Raw genomic sequence first — 18061 nt, forward strand, 5'->3', positions numbered from 1 at the left:
AAAAGAAGACGAAGAAGAAGAAGAAGAAGAAGAAGCGGAAGTGACGGCCGTTGCGGAAGTTGTCGCTAGAAAAACAACAACGCGCCAAATTTGTTGTGAATTCACTGCAGTGACACATGGAGAAGTTAGTGTAATCTCTGCGAATACATTTGATAAAAAGCTGCTGGCGGAGGGAGGCTGAGCAGGTAAGAAAGCCATTTAACTACGAGTCGACAACAGTGTTATTTTCAACTTGTCTATCCGGTTATGTTTATCGACTGAGTGCGTCATGTTAGACATTTAACAGCGCTGTCATCCTCCAAGATTACAGATTCACAGTAACGTTTTAAAAAAAACTGTAAATATCCACTGAGCAGACATCACGTAGAAGTGACAGTGTTTGCCTGGAGTAAAATACGAGAATAAACATGGAAAACGTATGAGTTATAAGTGAATGTGTGTGTGTGTGTGTGTGTGTGTGTGTGTGTGTGTGTGTGTTTCTGTTTTTAGCATGGCTGTGCCTTTCGTGCAAGACTGGGACCTCGTTCAGACACTAGGAGAAGGAGCCTATGGAGAGTATGAATCTTCTTCTATCTTTACCATTTACAACCATTTTCATACACACAAGGCTCCAGTATCCACTGGTCATTTTCCAAACCACATGATCTGGAGTTGATATGCCATGACTGTTGCATGTTTTGAACAAAAGACCAGTCACAAGAGATTAGAGCAGCATATTTCTGCAGCTTGCTCATGACAAGTCTTTCTGGGAGAGGTTGAAAGTAGGAAAACCAGCAAAGCAAGCCTTTAGTTTGAAAACATCAAAGGCTAAGAAGGAATATGACAAATATGCACATTAGAAACAGAAGAGAAACATGAGAGCTCCTCTTCTTCTTCAACTGATTTTATTTACTTTAAACATCCCGGTCTTGTTTATTAGTGAAGTCAACCCTGATCTTCGTCACAGTCTCAATTCTTCCTTTTACTTTCCTTCGAAGTGTGCTCTCCTTCATCTGTCTTTTTGTGTTCGTGGTTGCAGGGTTAGGCTGCTGGTGAACAGACAGACGGAGGAGGCGGTGGCTGTGAAGGTGATTGACACCTCTCAGGCTAAAGAGTGTGCTGATAATGTCAAGAAGGAGATCTGCGTGCACAAGGTAGGCCTCAGTACAGTCAGTATGACCTAAAGTCTGGAAAGGATAAAAGAGATTTAACCCATTAATGACTAACAACTACATTCAGTGTGTTAAGACTCACAGAATTTTTTATTTTGTATTTTTTTAAAATACAGCCATTTCTGTGTCATACTATATTTATTCATTAGTCACATGGGGTTACTCATTTCATCATAAAAAAAAAAACCTAGTAAAAAAAACCCATATCTGCTTAAAATCAGCTAGAAATTGTAAAACATTTGGAGCTTAAACATGACTTTGTAACAGTTTTTTCTCAACCCCCAGTGCAACAAACAATATATGATGCATGTATTTACATGTTAAATGTAGATTATGTGCAGCTGTCGGTATGAGAAATTAAAATATTTTAACTTCTTAAGCTTTAAAGGTGACATTTTCTTCTGTTTGGTAGACGCTCAACCACACCAACATCGTACGTTTCTTTGGCCATCGGAAGGAAGGTCCGACTGTCTACCTCTTCCTGGAGTACTGCACAGGAGGAGAGCTGTTCGACCGAATTGGTGAGACAGATTACTGCAGGTGGCAAATATAGTACCATTTTTTTTGGAGAGTGTACCCAATTATGGTTTAAAAATCGATGATAACTCTCCAGTGATACTAGACTTTGACATTTTCTTTACTGGGTTTAATTTGAAGGTGAATTTAAGGGGGCAGACAGCCTTAATAATTTATTTTAAAAAAGTTTACACTTGGGGTGTTTTTTGTCTTGTTTTTATCATGAACAAAAGGAAATGCATTTGCCAAAAGGAATTGTGATGTAACACTTTTACTAACCCTACCAATGAGAAAAGCACAGCTCATTTTAACACTTCAGCTAATGATTAGATGGCCTTGTGTGTATTTCTCTTCAAATGCTTCATATTTATATGTTGCTGTCTAAATGGTAGTAATTAATTTAGGTTATTAAATTGTTCTCTTACTTGTCTTTCAGAGCCTGATGTGGGGATGGTGGAGAAAGATGCTCACAGATTTTTCCAGCAGCTAATGGCAGCAGTGGTGAGTGAAGCAAACCCGTCTGTTGATGTGACCTTCTGCAGCTGTTTCTTTTGTTAAATTCACAGTTGCACTTTTGCAGGAATACCTCCACGGTGTTGGCATCACCCACAGAGACATAAAGCCAGAGAATATTTTGCTGGATGACAAAGGTGAGGAAAATTAAATTTGTATCAATGTATTGGTGGAATAACTTTGGTCTGCATATATCAAAACCAGCATCTGCTGTTCTCCTTTGCCTTTAGACAACCTGAAGCTGACAGATTTTGGACTGGCCACCATGTTTCGCTTCAAAGGACGAGAGCGTCTTCTGAATCGACTGTGTGGGACTCTTCCTTACGTGGCTCCGGAGCTTCTCAGCCAAGCAGAGTACAAAGCTCAGCCTGCAGATATCTGGGCTTGTGGGATAGTCCTCACTGCCATGCTGGCTGGAGGTAAGATCTCAACGCCTGTGTTTACAGGGAGAGACGACAGTGACTGTCTCGCAAGATCTCTGCAGAAAGACGATTGGATCGAGATCCAGGCTTTGTTTATCGTTCTACATTATTGACATAGTAAATGTACGGTAAAACAATCCAGTTCCAAATCATCTCCATGCCATTTCAATGCAATGCGTCAACTAACAGTTATTTTCACTGTTGATTAATCTGTCAGTTATTTTGCATCGGTGCATTACGGAAGAGTTGGCCACCTTCACGAAATTCGAACTCCAAACAAATAGAGGGCAGCAGTGCAGCTACAATCCTATTAGCCAAGATGGTGATGATCCACAACCCAAAGATATTCAATTTAATGTCAGAGATGAGGAATGAAACCAGAAAATATTCACTTTTTAGAATTAGAATTTCTTCTCACTATACCCTTAGTAGCATTGTCTGTATGCAGTAAAAGTGTGGAAGCATTTTGTCACTGTCTTTGTGTTGCTTTTTTCCAGAGTTGCCTTGGGATCAGCCCACTGAGAGCTGTCAAGAGTATTCAGATTGGCTTCAAAAGAAAACATACCTACCTCCTTGGAAGAAAATACAGCCAGTACCTCTTAGTGAGTCCCAAGTTGTAAGAGTTTAAATAGTACATGTATGGAGTACTCTTGGAAATGCATGTAATTCACAATAAACTTCTCCCTTCAGGTTTGTTGTCCAAATTACTGCTGGCCAGTCCAGATGCACGCATCACCATTGCAGACATACAGAAAGACCGCTGGTTTACTCAAGGTAAGTCTCAATATCAGTCTGACAGAGTCAAATCAACTTTAAATTTAATGTTCACTTTTACTGATGTCTACGTGTCTCTGCAGGTGTAAAGCAGCCACCTCTGAGCTCAGGAGGAAACAAACGTCTCCGGTCAGATACAGGACTGATACCCCGGGCCAACAGGTCAGAGCTTTGTGTCTTTCCTATGTTATCTCCAAGGTGTATTTCTTCCTGTGCCTTTCATCTTAAGAACACACTCCGTCCTCCCGCAGTGATGACAGGATGCAGTTTTCCAGCTCTCAGCCTGATTTTGCACCGGGTGGCTGGGAAGCCATGTTGCTAATCAGCCAAACCGAAGGTCAAGTCAGTTTCTCTCAGCCGACCAAGCCAGAGCACATGTTGCTGGGTAGTCAGCTGCTGGGCACACCGGGAGCCAGTCAGGTAATTCTTATACTCAGTGCTGCATCATTTAATTTCTTAACACAGACTCAGGGTCTTTTTCACAGAAGAGCAGACATGACTTTTTGTTTTTGTCCTGTTTGCTATTCAATTTCACGTTTACCGATGCATTAATGCTGTCCGTTTTTTCACTTGTCCTGACTTCTCCTCGCTGTCTGTATGTAGTCGCCATGGCAGAGATTAGTGCGGAGAATGACGCGTTTCTTCACCACCGTGAGTGCTGACGCCTCCCTCACAGCCCTGAACGTTGCCTGTGACGGCCTGGCACTTGGCTTCAAACATACCTGCAACAAACAGGTACATCTGCACTCAAATATACAGGATTAAAACATGTACAGAGGTTAAATGCTCTCTTTGATCCTGAACCCCTTTCTGCTCTTCAGGTGACGGTGAGTACACTGGACAAACGCAATAACAAACTCATCTTCAAAGTCCATTTGCTTGAGATGAATCAGAGAGTTCTGCTGGACTTCAGACTGTCTAAGGTGGGTTTCTAGCAATTGAAAATCGTGGATTCTAGTCTTTCAAAGACTGTCTGACCTGAGACAGTCACTTTCTGTGTAGTGGGAAAAGTAAAGATGCAGCAACGTCCTGTTTGTGAGAAAAAAACTACAGGGTTTTTACGCCTCCATGCCAGCGTCAGCCGTGGCTGGAGGCACTATGTTTTCAGGTTGGTCGTTCATTCATACTTCTGATGAAGTACTTCCCATTGTGAACGCAATATCTCAAATGCCTTGAGGGAATTTCTTCAAATTTGGCACAAACAACTACTTGGAGTCAAATATGAACTGATTAGATTTTGGTGGACAATTATGACAAAATTCCATACAAATGTATGAAAAGATTAAATGATGATGTGCTGACATTTTATATCCAAAAGGTCAATTTTTTTGCCAATTATTCTATGCTTATAACTCAGGAACAGAACGGGAGATTGTGACCACATTTCACATTTGGTCAGATACTGAATTGGTGACAGTAATCTTGGGTGCCCACCTCGAAACTGTGATGATTGTAGAGATCTTCTGCGCTGCCGGTTTGATTTCAAAAACGCTTTACAATTTATATTTTCTTCAGAAATCCACTTTGTTGGCCAAACATGTGAACACATACAAGCAAGTTAACTGATTTTTTTATGTCACTAAATCAACTTTTACGCTAATACACATACAATAGTAGTCCACTGCTAAAGGGGAACTATGTAGTTTTGGTAAAGAAATTCAAACTCAGAATTTTAATATTTACAATATTAATGAGGTAATCCTTTTATATATATTATATATTATTATTTTTTTATATGTATATATATATATATATATATATATATATATATATATATAAAACTGAATAAACAAGCTGTTTTTTCAGAGGAAAATAAGGTCCCCCAGATGTCTGTTTGAAGCTACAAAGGTGGCAGGGTCTGCCAAATATAAACAAAGTAAAACAGTATGAAATTGTGTTGTCCTTTTAAGGTCACTTTGTTTATTTCAGTTTATTCACTTATGAAAACAAAGAGAGTTTATATATTTAGTTTGTTTAGGCATAAAAATATCAGTCATTGAAGATCTTTCTCTTCTGATTTAAAATGTCTTCCCCAAAACTACATAATGCACCTTTTAAGGCAATTGAAATATATTTATAGAAAAAATATAGCTGTACAAAAAGACGATCTCATAAGCATCAGAAGTACGTTTTTATATTTTTCTAATCCCTCATTTGATTTTTTTTTTTCACGTTGGTCCATGTAGTGCTGAAGATACAGGATCAATTACCAAAACTGCACAGTCAATGATTTACCTGTCAGTCCATGAGTTCATGTTTACACCAGTGGGTTCATCTATAAAAAGATTTAGTTTGAAGATAAAACAAAGCAACAAACATACGTTTACTTTGGTCCAAACCAACTGAGGTAAACTAAGCTCAAAAAGACAGAAACAACCAGGAACTAATCACCTGACGAGTCTCTGTGTCTTTGTGTTTCCAGGGTGACGGTCTGGAGTTTAAACGTCTCTTTGTGAAAATCAAACAGAAGCTCGGTGACATCATCAGCACTCAGAAGATCACATAAGGAGCCTCTAAAAACAAGTGCACGCTGCTGTGACCATGCTGTGCTGAGGACCTGTATATATTTAGCTGTTCTATTGATATTTTAAATGTATTCTTGTTCCCATTCAAGTGTGTTTGTTTGTTTTCTTGCACTTCTATTCTTGCGAGAACCAGTTGTCTAACCAGTGTTAGATGTCAGGAGGGCGGACATTTTTAAAAAAACTCTTAAGTCCTCGCTTTTATAAAGGGTTAGTTATTAGGTTTATTGTAAGTATGTGACAATAGTCAAAGGTAGGTACACGTAGAGAAAGTGTGTGTGTGTCCATGTTCAGCCTTTGAGAAGACTCATTTGTTGTGATTATGTTTAACATGATACAGTCCCAAGTCTTGAATAAATTATTAAAGGAGCAGCTTTGTAAGATCAATGATCACTGACTCAGAAACAAATAATTTTGGGGTTTGATGTGAGGTGAGCCCACTTTTTTCTGGTATCAATCAGACTGCGCAATGAAGCTCGGGGCTTCTGGAGACTTTGACTATGCTACACAAGCTGTATGGAGCCATTTTATGTACTTTTAAAGTACATAAAATGGGGTTACAGTTTTTTTTTTTTACATTTTAAAACGGGTCCCCATCTACTTCAGTTCTTTTAGCAAAATGCTGCAAGTCCTCAATATAGATTGTCAGAAGGTCCCTGACATGATTTGTAGTCACAGATCACAGTGAAGTCCTTTTTATTATCCATCCATTATTAGTCCATCGGATGCTCTTTCTTCCTGTTTGGCTGTTTGGACCAATGACCAGCAGGTAATATTGATTGGAGCTCATAATGAACATTTTGGTTACTTCTACTTCACATATAATCACTACATGAAATTGAATGGAATGAAAATGAGATGTTTGTTGAGCATCATTGTTTTGTGTTGTCATGAAACGCGAATAGCTGCGATTTGAATTTATTACATTCAAATGTGGATAGGTGAGTTTCCTGACATGCATACACCTGTGTGTCGATAAATCACAGTTTAGTATTTTTGTGTGTTTAATGTGAGCGGCCATTTAAATGCTGATAGGTGTGTGTGTGAGCGAGGGTAAATCCTCCCTTTGACAATGTGTGTCTGATTCTGTGATTGTGTACAATATGCAGAGAGACAACGGACTCAGACATAATGAAAAAACACAATGTATATGATGCATAAACATGATGCCGCACATGTACGTATACTTTAATGACATCCGTTCACGGTAGTTTGTCAATCTGCAAATAATGAGCCAATGTTTTTAAACAGTATATATAAATCACTATGTTAATGCATTTAGTTCTCCAAAAACTGAAGCGGTACATACTCATCCTGGTTGTCATTTCCAAGGACAGATTTTAGAAAAGGGACAACTCTGAAAAGATTAATATGGAAATCTCTGGAGGTATCATCAGACTCGACGACACCGCCTAATGAAGTGCACAGATTCTTGGATCCCCAGCTGACCAATGCAACCTGCCAAAGAAATCGTTTGTGACTTTACACCATTGTCAATAACAAAATGACTGAGATATTTACCACCACTCATTTGTGATATACTATTGAATACATAATATGCTGTTTACCTGTATTGTGCGATGCGCGTAGTTCTTGAACACAGCACCTCCACCATCACCTGTCCCAACAAATACACACACAGACATGGTTACACCCAAAATAATGGGCCACAATTACTTATCTAAAAACAAAGTTTCAAAAACACTGGATATAATTTTTTTTTTTTTAAATGAAGCATTTTTGTGTATTTGCAGTTGTTTTACCATTTTCCTCACTTGCCTCAGTTCAAACAAAACATCGATACCTCTGTGTCTGCATGCAGTTTTAAGTTACCGCGGGTTGGTGAAATTACCTACATTCAAGCATGTTCATGGGAGAACTAACGGCTCCTTTCAAAGTATAGGATTAATATTTATATATATACTGTATTACAGGGACCATACCTGGACATGATATATGATCTCTGTAAGGATTCCGACCACCAGTGCACAGGAAGTTTTCAGTCACAGCGACCTCTGGATTATCCGTTTCTATGCCTGGTGCACTTAGTGCATGTCTGATGCATTCACCTCTCTGCATTGGGAAGTAAGAAGAAGAAACAATCAAAGTGAGTGAAGTTTAAAAAAAAAAAGAAGAAAGCAGGCACACACACATAAGGCAAGACACAGTTCAGTGATTTTAAACTCACATTTTCACCGAGCTTAGCATGGACATCTTTTTCTTTCACAGTGTTGTACGTTCTGGTCAGGAAAGTGAGTCTTTCGAGATGAGTCTTTAGCAGAAGCTGCTCTGTATTAAGAGAACACAAACATACAGTAAACACTGTGTGTGAGGCTGGAGAGATATTTTATTCAAACTGTAAGGCCACTAAATTGACAGAGGAAAACCCATTAACCCTTTCCCTCATTTAGCATGTATAAGCAGTACATTAACTTACTAACCAGCTTATTGCTGGAGTTACCTCACCCACCTTGTTGCCTGCAGGTGGAAACACCAACCAGTTTTAGAGCATCACTGGTCTCCTTGGTGCAAGGTATGCAAATGGGTCTGCACGAGACACCACAAACAATGCAGAGAATGATGTTTCAAGTCAGCCATTTTAGACACACAATATTTTGTTTATAAAAATAGCGGTTTTATAAATGTTACATTTTCTCATTAGAGTGCTGAAGGGATGACATATTTTTGTACGCTAACCCGAAAGTTAGCGTCACCCTGGTTCCCTCGTCAAAAAGCTTACGAGATTTGTTAATTGAATTTTGGGATTGTTGCAGAAAATAAGATCTGTGGCAAACACAAGTTTGACGTCCAATGTCCCCGACAACCACTGTAGTCTCATTTAGACACTTGTTTCGAGACATGTGAACGTTCTATTATTCAAATGTAGACGTACTACATGTCGTAGAACAAAACATGAAAATCTCTTGAGCTTGTGTTAAGCACAGACCTTATTTCAGGCATTGAAAAAACCTATTGATTCAACCAGAAATTTAAAAATGTTAACTTATTTCCGGGTTTTAGAGCTAATTCCTGTGGCACTCTATATGGGATAAATCTAATTAATCTGTTAACAAGGCTTTTATGTGCTTGTGTGCGCGTGTGTGTTGTCAAGTGCTTTATCAACAAATATCAAGCCATCAATGAAAATGTCACATCAAATCCAAGTAACAGCAGTGTTTGTAGGACACGAGTTTCTCACCGAGCAGCAGTGGAGATTACAACAGGTTTCTCCAGTTGAAGGAGGGCAACATCATAGTCATAGAACTCTTTAACTTTTTCTTCAACTTTAGCGTTGATATCATAGTTGTCGTGTGTTTTGAAGGTTTTAACTTTTTTCACTGTAAAACACAATGGGAAGTGTAAGTGGTGTTGTTGTTGGATAGCAGAAAAATATAGTTTAACTCATTTTTGAGGCATGAGAAAGCATTGAATACACTTTTGTAAATACCTTTGCCATCTCCATCATCAATCTCAACTATGACGTGCTCAGGTAAAGTTCCAAATGGGAGGCAGTGAGCAGCAGTCAAGACGAAGTCGGGGCTCACCAGAGAGCCGAGGCATTTCTTTGAGATTCCGTCTCTCTAAAGTTTTAAATGGTAAATAAATATATAACACAGTGTAGTAGTTATATATTACACAGCAGCAAGAAGCTAGTAAACAGTTTTTTCATGGAATTTTCCATCAAGAGTTCTGACTCCACTGTGCTGGCACAAAGCAAAAATACTTTTAAATAAAAAATCGGTAAAGGGTTGTGAGATTCAGATGGTCAGCTGTTCAAAGCTATCTCACAGATGAATTATCAAGTTAAATAATGAAACATTCACCTGGATGATAATGAATACCACCCATGGATACCTCTTCCTCATGCTGTCTCTGCCACCTGTGTCATAGTCCTTGTGAAGACCGCACAGACCCTTGACATCTTCCTCATCTGCATAAAAAAAAAAAAAATTCAATGTTGCTCATGGCTATAAATGCAGAAACATCTGTTGTATATGGTTACAGGTCAGTATAGAGTACAAGCTCAATAATGAAATTGAACATTATAATAATCTTTCAAATTCTTTTTTTCCAGAGTGACTTACAGTTTTTCCCAAACAGTTGGAGCAATTTGGAGTTTAGTGTCTTTCACAATCAGAATCAGAACCAGAATCAGAAATTCCTTTATTAGTCCCACAAACGGGGAAATTTGTGAGTCACAGCAGCCAAAGGACAGTTCAATATAACAACAAACAATAATAATAGTAAAAAATAAACAATATAATAAAAAGGTAAGAAGAAGAGCTAGAGCAGCAGGATTTTAACCAAAACCAAAATATAATAAGGTCATTAAACCTCACAAGAGCTAGGTGTCAACAACATTGTAAGTGCAAGACATATTTTCAGACATACTGTAAAGCTGTTAATGTTTTGTTACATGTATTTTGTTTCTTCGTGTTGTTCATCATCAGACCCAGGCTTTATTCCACATCGTACTAAAATGTCATACTCAAAATGTCGCATGCAGTATGAAAGCAAAAGCTAGATCTGCAGTAAGCCAAGAATACTGTGACTGCACAGTTAGCTAGCCAGCCAGCCAATCCCCCATAAAGTAACGCTGAGGCTGATGGGAATGTATTTGGTCATTACCTGAGGGTGAGGATGAATGCTTAGTTAGATACTAGCACACAAATGCAAAGATTTACTTACCAATAATGTCATCAAAAACCTCCTGTAAATTTTCAATGTTCTTCATTCTGAAGTAATGCCTGCCACCGACCCCCGCTGTGAGGGGCTTCAGATCTTCATCAAAGAGCTCTTCTCCGATGGCAAAAATATAAATGTCTGTAATATAAATGCAGCATGACAAATTGGGCTCTTTTTGCTGTGTTATAAGACATTATGTTGCTCCGGCTGGTGACTAGGTGAGAATTTAATCTTGATTACAAAAAATGAAGCTGGAAGATGAATATCAACTGCAAAACAACTCTGCACAACAAATTGAAAATAACACTCACCAAGATATTCTTCTCTTGATTGAATCCCCGCTTCACTAGTGCCACCACGGTATACAATATCCTTTATTTTTGCCACGGTAGGTGCAGGTTCGCCCATATTGTAAGCACCTAGAAATGAAAGAAAGCAGTGTGATTATCAAGAGTTGGTTCACTGAGATAAGCAGTAGCTATTCTCCAGTCAGGTCACATTACACGACTGCAGAAGTATATAAATATTTGCATGGCGGTCATTTTTCGCTGACGTCACGCTCAGGGTGGAAAGCTTTAAAATACCAGGATAACGTTATAGTGCTGGTCTTGTTGTCATTTCACCACTTGCAGGTTGATCAACAACTAAAAGGATGATGGACAGTGAACATCTGGAGGAACATCGGGCCATTTATTTCAAGGTAAAACAACATATTTCGTAACCAATTAGCTAACGTTAGCACCCAACCGCTTGCTAGCTAGCTACAGGTTGACGTAAATGTGTCCAACATGTTCGCTGATATTTTAGAATTAATTTGAGCCTTTCCTATCATTATCCTTGACGTCAGAGGAAAATGGCCGCTGTGTGAATATGGTCTATTGCTACAGTAAGTCCATTAAATATGCAGAGTGACTTAAATTACCATCTGTAAAAACGATAAGGACGTGACGATGTTCCTTAAAAGCCTCCTCTCCAATCCGCAGCTTTATCATCGCCATTCTCTCCAAGAAGGTCTTAAAGACGAGGTTCAGATCTGATCCAGCAGTTGCTTTTTCTGGAACACACACACACACACACACACACACACACACACACACAGTAAAACATAAATCACACTGTAAACTACAAAAGTATTTCCACATCTCTGAACTGTGTGATTCTGTTTGACTCACCGCCTATTACAAAGTTTTCCAGGTCACGCTCGATGCTGCTCAGCAGCACTGTGCCGTCCCAAAAATCCAGAATGTTGACAACTTCATATATATCGCAGGCGAAAAAGATGATTTCATAGTTTGGAACCACGGTAAAGGATGAAATCTGAGGAAAGATAAATTGTCACATTTTGCCCTTTCTGTCCCTCCCTCAGCCGTGTTTTCACATCCTCAGGCCATTCTCTACCTGTCCACCACATGTCGTCAGACTTCTCCACCTGTTTCCATGTTCCTTCATCAGCCCTTCACTGCACAACGGCCACTTTCACCAGTTAGTTTCCAGAATGTCCTTGTCACTTTGTGCCATTGCTTTCGAGCCTCTAGTACCCTGTTATCTGCAACCTTAACCAGTTACCCTGAAACCTGTACCTGCCTGCCTGTGTGACCTTCTGCCTGATCCACAGATTGATTATCTTCTGCCTAACCGCTTTGCACATGTTTGCCTCATCAGGCTGCCTTCCCCAAAGTCTGGCTGTATGTAAGCCTATGAGAAAATGATCTCACTTGATTTATAGACCATTCTCACACGGTGGCCATTTTCCTTCGATGTCACGCTCAGGGTGGGAAGCTCAAATTATGGGATATTGTTGTGTTCTAGGTTGTATGAACGTCGGGAATCTGACAAATCGTTATAATTTCACAACTCCCCGAAACTGAAAAGGTAATGGTTAGTGAAAATGTGGAGGGACATGGGGCTATAGTTCATGGTAAAATAACAAATTTGATCTAGTTAGCTAGCATTAGCATTCATCCACTTTCTAGCTAACATTACTGTCAACACCGTCAACACTTTCAGAAGATAACAGGTTATCAAAAACCTTGACATAGTGCCTAGTGTCCCTCTGGATTTTCACTATCCACTGTCGTTGAATCGCTGATCAATCAGGCAGTGGGAAATGATAACAATTTGTCAGATTATCTATGTTTATGGGACTTGAAACCTGGAACGCAGCAGCACAACATTTGAGCTTCCCACTCTGAGAGAGAAGTCAAAGGAAAATGGTCGCTATTTGAATAGTTTTCTTTACCTTATGGGGCAACTGGATTCAAAAAGATCATGTGATCATGTGAGCTGGCAAATCCATCTTTTCAGGCACACAGTGGTTTAACCAATCAACGTCCTTCTATGAACTACTGGCAGCTAGAGATAGCAGCTACGGGAGTGGTTTAAATGTGTCAACCAGCAAGAGAAGCAACGGTGGTACGACCTGCTTCACTGCGTCTACTATGATGAACTCTTTGGATGACATTTTTAAACGCTAACTTTCTTTGACTGTGTGGAAATCTGATGTTTTCACATCATCGATGACAAAGAAAGGCATTAAAATGAGCATGAGACTCGTGTAGATATTGATTAGCAGATAATCAAGGCCTTTACGAAAAAAACAAAAAACAAAAGCAGATTGAATAGTTGAATCTTGTATTTAACAGCCACTAAGTGATTGATCCAATTTCCACTAGTCACACTAACTGCTATAATCTGCACATTTATTGCCAGCATCCATCAACCACAGTCTGTACTTTCATCCAATGTGCAACCTTTAAACTGATCCCACAATCAGCATAACACAACTCAGCATTCCTTTTTAATCAGGAGGAAAGCTGTTTGTTTCTTACCTTTGAAATAAGTGTTGTGATAGCCTTCTTCGAGTCATTGATGTGTTTCTCTGTAATGCTCTCAGAAATGTCCACTGCAATGTAGATGTTAAGGGTCCCATTTTTTGAGACCCTCATTTTCTTCCCCTCTTGTATGTCACCTGAACAATCAACAATGAACACTGTTAGTGTTGAACACATTACAGGCTGTATTCATTTTTTTTTTCTTTCTATAAAGTGAAGTACGATGAAAGAAAATGGGGTCCTCTGAATCTATAACAGGGCAGAAACATTCACACCAGCACATTTTCTTTTGAGATAAATACATCATCAAGAACTAAGGTGTTGTATCATTTTGCCGAGGAGTGAATCATCTAAAGTCTAGTTTAAATCGAACAGCATGGCTGTTAAATACTGCTAATAATCAGATCAGTCTCAGGAACTTACCAACTGGCTCTAAAGTGGTGAGGCTGTTTTTTATTGCGCTGCCAAATTCCTCTGAAACCTCCAAGGAAGTGTCGTAGGTGTGTTTGTCTGCAAGAAGCAAAAGCCACATGAACAGAAGTTTTTAATTGTGTTAGGGTAAGTGATATTAAAGAGAAAGCAAGTAAGATTAATCGACCATCACCAAAGACTATTGTTCAATTCTCAGTGGTCTCAGGCAGCGTTTTCGTGTGGGAAGCGCCTGGCTAAAAGCTTCACGGCTAACAAGCGAAGCAACAAGTCGCGCTAAAGTCGTCTGTCCAGCAGGAAAATATGCAGCTAAATCTCCAATTTATTTTTTCTATACAGTATGATCCAGCTGCACCAAAATCAGTGAGTAAAGTCATAATATGTGTTGCTTGAGCTAAGATGTACTGGTGGTAGTCGAAGGGTCATGATCTCTCACTGATCTCCCAACAATGAAGGATTGATAAGGAAAAATGAAACAGTATTGCACATTAATTATAACTTTTAAGGGTTACACTGACATTGACTCTTGTTAATTAACATCCCTTTATTGAGCACTGTTTTGGTAAACAGGATTTGTTGGTATCAGTCTTACAGTAGCACGCTGGCTCTTTGCCACTCCACTGGCTGTTCTCCTGACACACCCTTTCCTTCGACCCCACCAAAAACAGGTTGCCATTGCAGCTGTATCTCACTGTGTCGTCAATTCCAAATATGTTTCCTGTTCTTGAGGCACCAGCTGGGATACCAGGATCAGCACAATGATCTCCTGCTGTGGTGATAAAAATGACAAAAGTCATGAAACAGCCATGAGTGAGGATGTATTGCAAAAGGGACAGAAGAGGGAGGGAGGAGGTAGATTGCTGTTCAGGACTTACAGTCGCGGCTACAGATGGGAGTGGAGCCGCTCCACTTCCCGTTTGGTAAGCAAACGCGTCTGGATGAGCCTCGCATTGTGTATCCAGAGTAGCACTCATACGTGGTCTCATTATCCACAAAGTACTTCTCCTGAGGAGGGGAGACGTTACCGTACTCCAGCACACTGGGGTCAGGGCATTCAACAACTGCAAAGCAAAACAAAAGGATCTGAGTTACAGTGTGGAGCAGGCAGCCTGAGGCAAAGTGAGAAACATCAGTGTCATATCACTCACGCCTGCATCTCTGGGGTGTAAATCTCTTGGGTGCTGGTCTCCAGCTGCCACTAGGCTGGCACAGGCGGGTCATAGCCGGGTATGGGTAGTAACCCTCGGGACAGTTGTAGACCAACATGCTGCCTGCCCTCAGCTGCTTGGTCAATTTGTAATCACCTCCTTCAATTTGCATATTTGTCTCTGTGCACTCACAGCGCACTTCCCCTCCTGAAAAACAACAGTTTGGAGTCATGGAGGTTTAGTAATGCGCTCAGAGTTTAGAAAACTCCCTACAGGGTCAACGAAAACATTATATAATCATTTTGACAAGCTGAGTAGTGGGACTGTGAAGGTTTTATGATGTGTTGGATGTTGGATGTTTTATATTTGATCGCACTTTTTATAATAATGATGTTGACGTGTTAGTTAAAATGAAATTGAAATAGTTGGCACTATAAACAGCACATATCTGGAACATTATCTTATATTACAAAAAAAAAGAAGTCTAATTTCAACTGAAAAAGCAAATATTCAGACTGGGCATAAAATATTGGATGATTTAATAACTTTTGCAGCAGCAGTAAATCACTAATGAATTTTCTTTTGTGGAGTTTTATAAACAAGTCTTACAATGTCACAAAAACTCAGTTTGACAAATATAGTAAATATAAATACATGGATATTGCGGACATTTGGAAAGACAAGTAAAGTATATATAGCTCACCCATACAGAGGAGAAATGAAAGTGCAATAAGCCAACTCCAGTGGACAGAAAATCCCATGTTGAACCTTAAACTGAGGAACAACATAAAAATGAGAGGACTGTGCAGGAGCTGCACATTTATTTCATAAGGGACAGTGATGGTCAGGACGAGGGACTGGATGAGCATACACCAACCTGGAACTTATTAACTTTAAGACAAATAAAAGGAGATCAATAGTAGAAAAATAATAACAGAAAGCATCCAATTTCCCCTGATTTCTTTACTACTGCATTGGTTCTTAATAACGAGGAGAATCAAATAACCCACCTCCTATCAAGCTGACCTTTTGACTATCTATGTTTTGTAATTATATAACAATAACTGCTCGTACTTTTTCAGTATCAAAAGAAAAACTCTTACGTTTCTACACCCAATTCTTCAATTAAATACAATCCATGTTACCGTCTCATTTTGACTGTTGTTGTGTCCACATTACTCTGTTTTGTGTGTTCTGACCTTAAAGGGTAACTTCACCAGTTTTACACATTGAATTTGTGTTTACAGGTCTCTTAAAAAGTAGTACAAAGCCTTTTGTGGTTCCAGAGGAGGCTGCGTGTAATCTGATTAACTGCCTCTAGGGATGTCACTCGATGGCTAAGTTGCATTGTTGGTAATGTAGACAGCAGGTTTTAAAAGCTGTCCACTGGTCTGACATTGCACTTCTACAACACTGTTGATTTCATTGTGGACATGAAAGACAAATGGTTTCATAGAGAACGCCATAGAGAACTAGAGATATCACCTTTTTCATTCCACACATTCATCTTCCTTTTCAAAACCGGGCGCCTACATTACACATAATGCAACTTAGGGCACACTCACACTAGGCCATCTGCACCGTGCCCAAGCACATTTGACCCCCAAAGTCCACTTTGTTTGACTAGTGTGAGCGCTCCATACCGTGCTCAAGCACGATACACTTTCTTGGCCCTGGCACAGTTGGAAGACGTGTGCTTTGGCACGGTACGGTTGCTAATGCACAAGCAAAAGCACGGGTGCACAACGTGGACATGACCTGGTTGCGGCGGGAGCTATGTGAGTGCAGGCCAGAGTCTGAGACTGGGGAGGAGGGACACGGTACGGAGCAACTGGGCCAAGTGTGAGTGTGCCCTTAGTTACTGAGTGACATCACTGGGGGCAGTTATCAGATTACACGCAGCTTCCTCTGGAGTCACAGAAGGCTTCATACTACTTTTTCACGTATACAGTAGTACTCCCCAAGACCTGTAAAGACACTTTAATGTGTAAAGTTATTGGAGTTACCCTTTACATAGGCCATAGCTTTCCTTTTTTTGGTCCTGGATTCCCCACCATGTGTACACACAGTCACATGTTGCATAAAAAAACAAAGTAATTGTGAAACCAAGACAAAGTACACACACGCTGCATCATTTCCCAAAAACTGTAACTACTGTTAAGCGTTGCTTATTGACATGGTGATGCAGTTACTGATTGAACAGCCAGTAAATACCAGCCTGGTTTGACTGTAATTGCAAATAGTCTTTATGATCTATTCAAGATGTGACAGATACTAAAAACACTGAAAGGCCAGTAAATTGTGCAAATGTCTTTGTAGTTTTTTCAGTCTTTGTGGTCTCTCTCGTCTCTTTCAGTTTGTGTACATTTTTGAGCTTGTTTTGTGTCTTTGTGGTCATTTTGTATCTCTTTAAAGTTGTTTTTTGTTGTTTTATTTTATCAAAATGTTATCTTACTTTCCTTTCAGAGCCTGATGTGGGGATGGTGGAGAAGGATTCTTATAGATTTTTCCAGCAACTAAAAGCAGCTGTGGTGAGTGAAGCAAATCTGTGTTGATGTGACCTTTAGCACCTTTTTCTGCTGTTATGAAATTTTCTGTTGCACTTTTGCAGAAATAACTCCACAGTGTTGGCATCACCCACAGAGATATAAAGCCAGAGAACATTTGGGTGGATGACAGAGGTGAGGAAACGTGTATCATAGCGTTGAAGAAATAACTTTGGCTTGCATTAATTATAACCATCTGCTGTTCTCCAGCCCCAGAAGGCCCATTATTATCTTTCAGGACTTTACGGGTTAGGTACCTTTGCCTTTAGTTAAACTGGAGCTGATAGATTTTTGACAACCCACCATATTTCATTTTAAAGGAGAGCTTCTCCTGAGTCGGACTCGTCTCTGTGGCTCCTCAGTCCACAGATGCAGCAGAGGCTGTGGCACACAGCTCAGTAAGGTACCTTAAATCCCACAGTGTCATAGTCCCATAAATGTTTTTTGATTCTGCGTGACCAACACCTCAAGGACATCATTATCTCTGATGCCCATCATCAATAAACGTCCATGAATCTGGTTA

At 39.7% G+C, this 18061-nt stretch overlaps 2 protein-coding genes across 2 annotated transcripts; one reads left to right on the forward strand and one right to left on the reverse strand.

Annotated features, from left to right (window-relative positions):
* The first annotated feature begins 30 nt into the window (after positions 1-30).
* On the forward strand, positions 31-6288 carry chek1 (checkpoint kinase 1). Its single transcript, XM_084374238.1, has 14 exons — positions 31-185; positions 490-555; positions 1019-1133; positions 1564-1672; positions 2104-2168; positions 2248-2317; positions 2411-2599; positions 3100-3204; positions 3293-3376; positions 3460-3538; positions 3628-3796; positions 3980-4111; positions 4198-4299; positions 5799-6288. Exons 2-14 carry the CDS (start codon positions 491-493, stop codon positions 5880-5882), a joined length of 1368 nt encoding a protein of 455 aa, XP_084230364.1. The 5' UTR covers positions 31-185; position 490; the 3' UTR covers positions 5883-6288.
* A 572-nt stretch (positions 6289-6860) lies between these two features.
* LOC311269072 (complement factor B-like) lies at positions 6861-15769 on the reverse strand. Its single transcript, XM_084373051.1, has 18 exons — positions 15696-15769; positions 14993-15199; positions 14720-14905; positions 14437-14613; positions 13839-13925; positions 13413-13552; positions 11757-11901; positions 11507-11638; positions 10896-11003; positions 10588-10722; positions 9723-9829; positions 9347-9479; positions 9098-9236; positions 8369-8445; positions 8087-8187; positions 7842-7971; positions 7467-7516; positions 6861-7356 (listed from the first exon to the last, which is right to left on the reverse strand). The coding sequence occupies exons 1-18, from the start codon at positions 15751-15753 to the stop codon at positions 7177-7179; spliced, it is 2292 nt and encodes a 763-aa protein (XP_084229177.1). The 5' UTR covers positions 15754-15769; the 3' UTR covers positions 6861-7176.
* Between the last annotated feature and the right edge of the window lie 2292 nt (positions 15770-18061).

This window comes from Pagrus pagrus (assembly GCF_965226575.1).
Source record: "Pagrus pagrus genome assembly, chromosome: 14".
NCBI classification, from domain to species: Eukaryota; Metazoa; Chordata; class Actinopteri; order Spariformes; family Sparidae; genus Pagrus; species Pagrus pagrus.

Coding starts and splice junctions, on each gene's coding strand:
- chek1 (XM_084374238.1), top strand. CDS start 491: ATGGCTGTGCCTTTCGTGCAAGACTGGGACCTCGTTCAGACACTAGGA. Junction 3,205..3,292: donor AATACAGCCAGTACCTCTTA/GTGAGTCCCAAG, acceptor TTCTCCCTTCAG/GTTTGTTGTCCAAATTACTG. Junction 3,539..3,627: donor CTGATACCCCGGGCCAACAG/GTCAGAGCTTTG, acceptor GTCCTCCCGCAG/TGATGACAGGATGCAGTTTT.
- LOC311269072 (XM_084373051.1), bottom strand. CDS start 15,753: ATGGGATTTTCTGTCCACTGGAGTTGGCTTATTGCACTTTCATTTCTC. Junction 9,830..10,587: donor GGTTTTTGATGACATTATTG/GTAAGTAAATCT, acceptor TTTTTTATGCAG/ATGAGGAAGATGTCAAGGGT. Junction 7,517..7,841: donor AGATCATATATCATGTCCAG/GTATGGTCCCTG, acceptor TTGTTGGGACAG/GTGATGGTGGAGGTGCTGTG.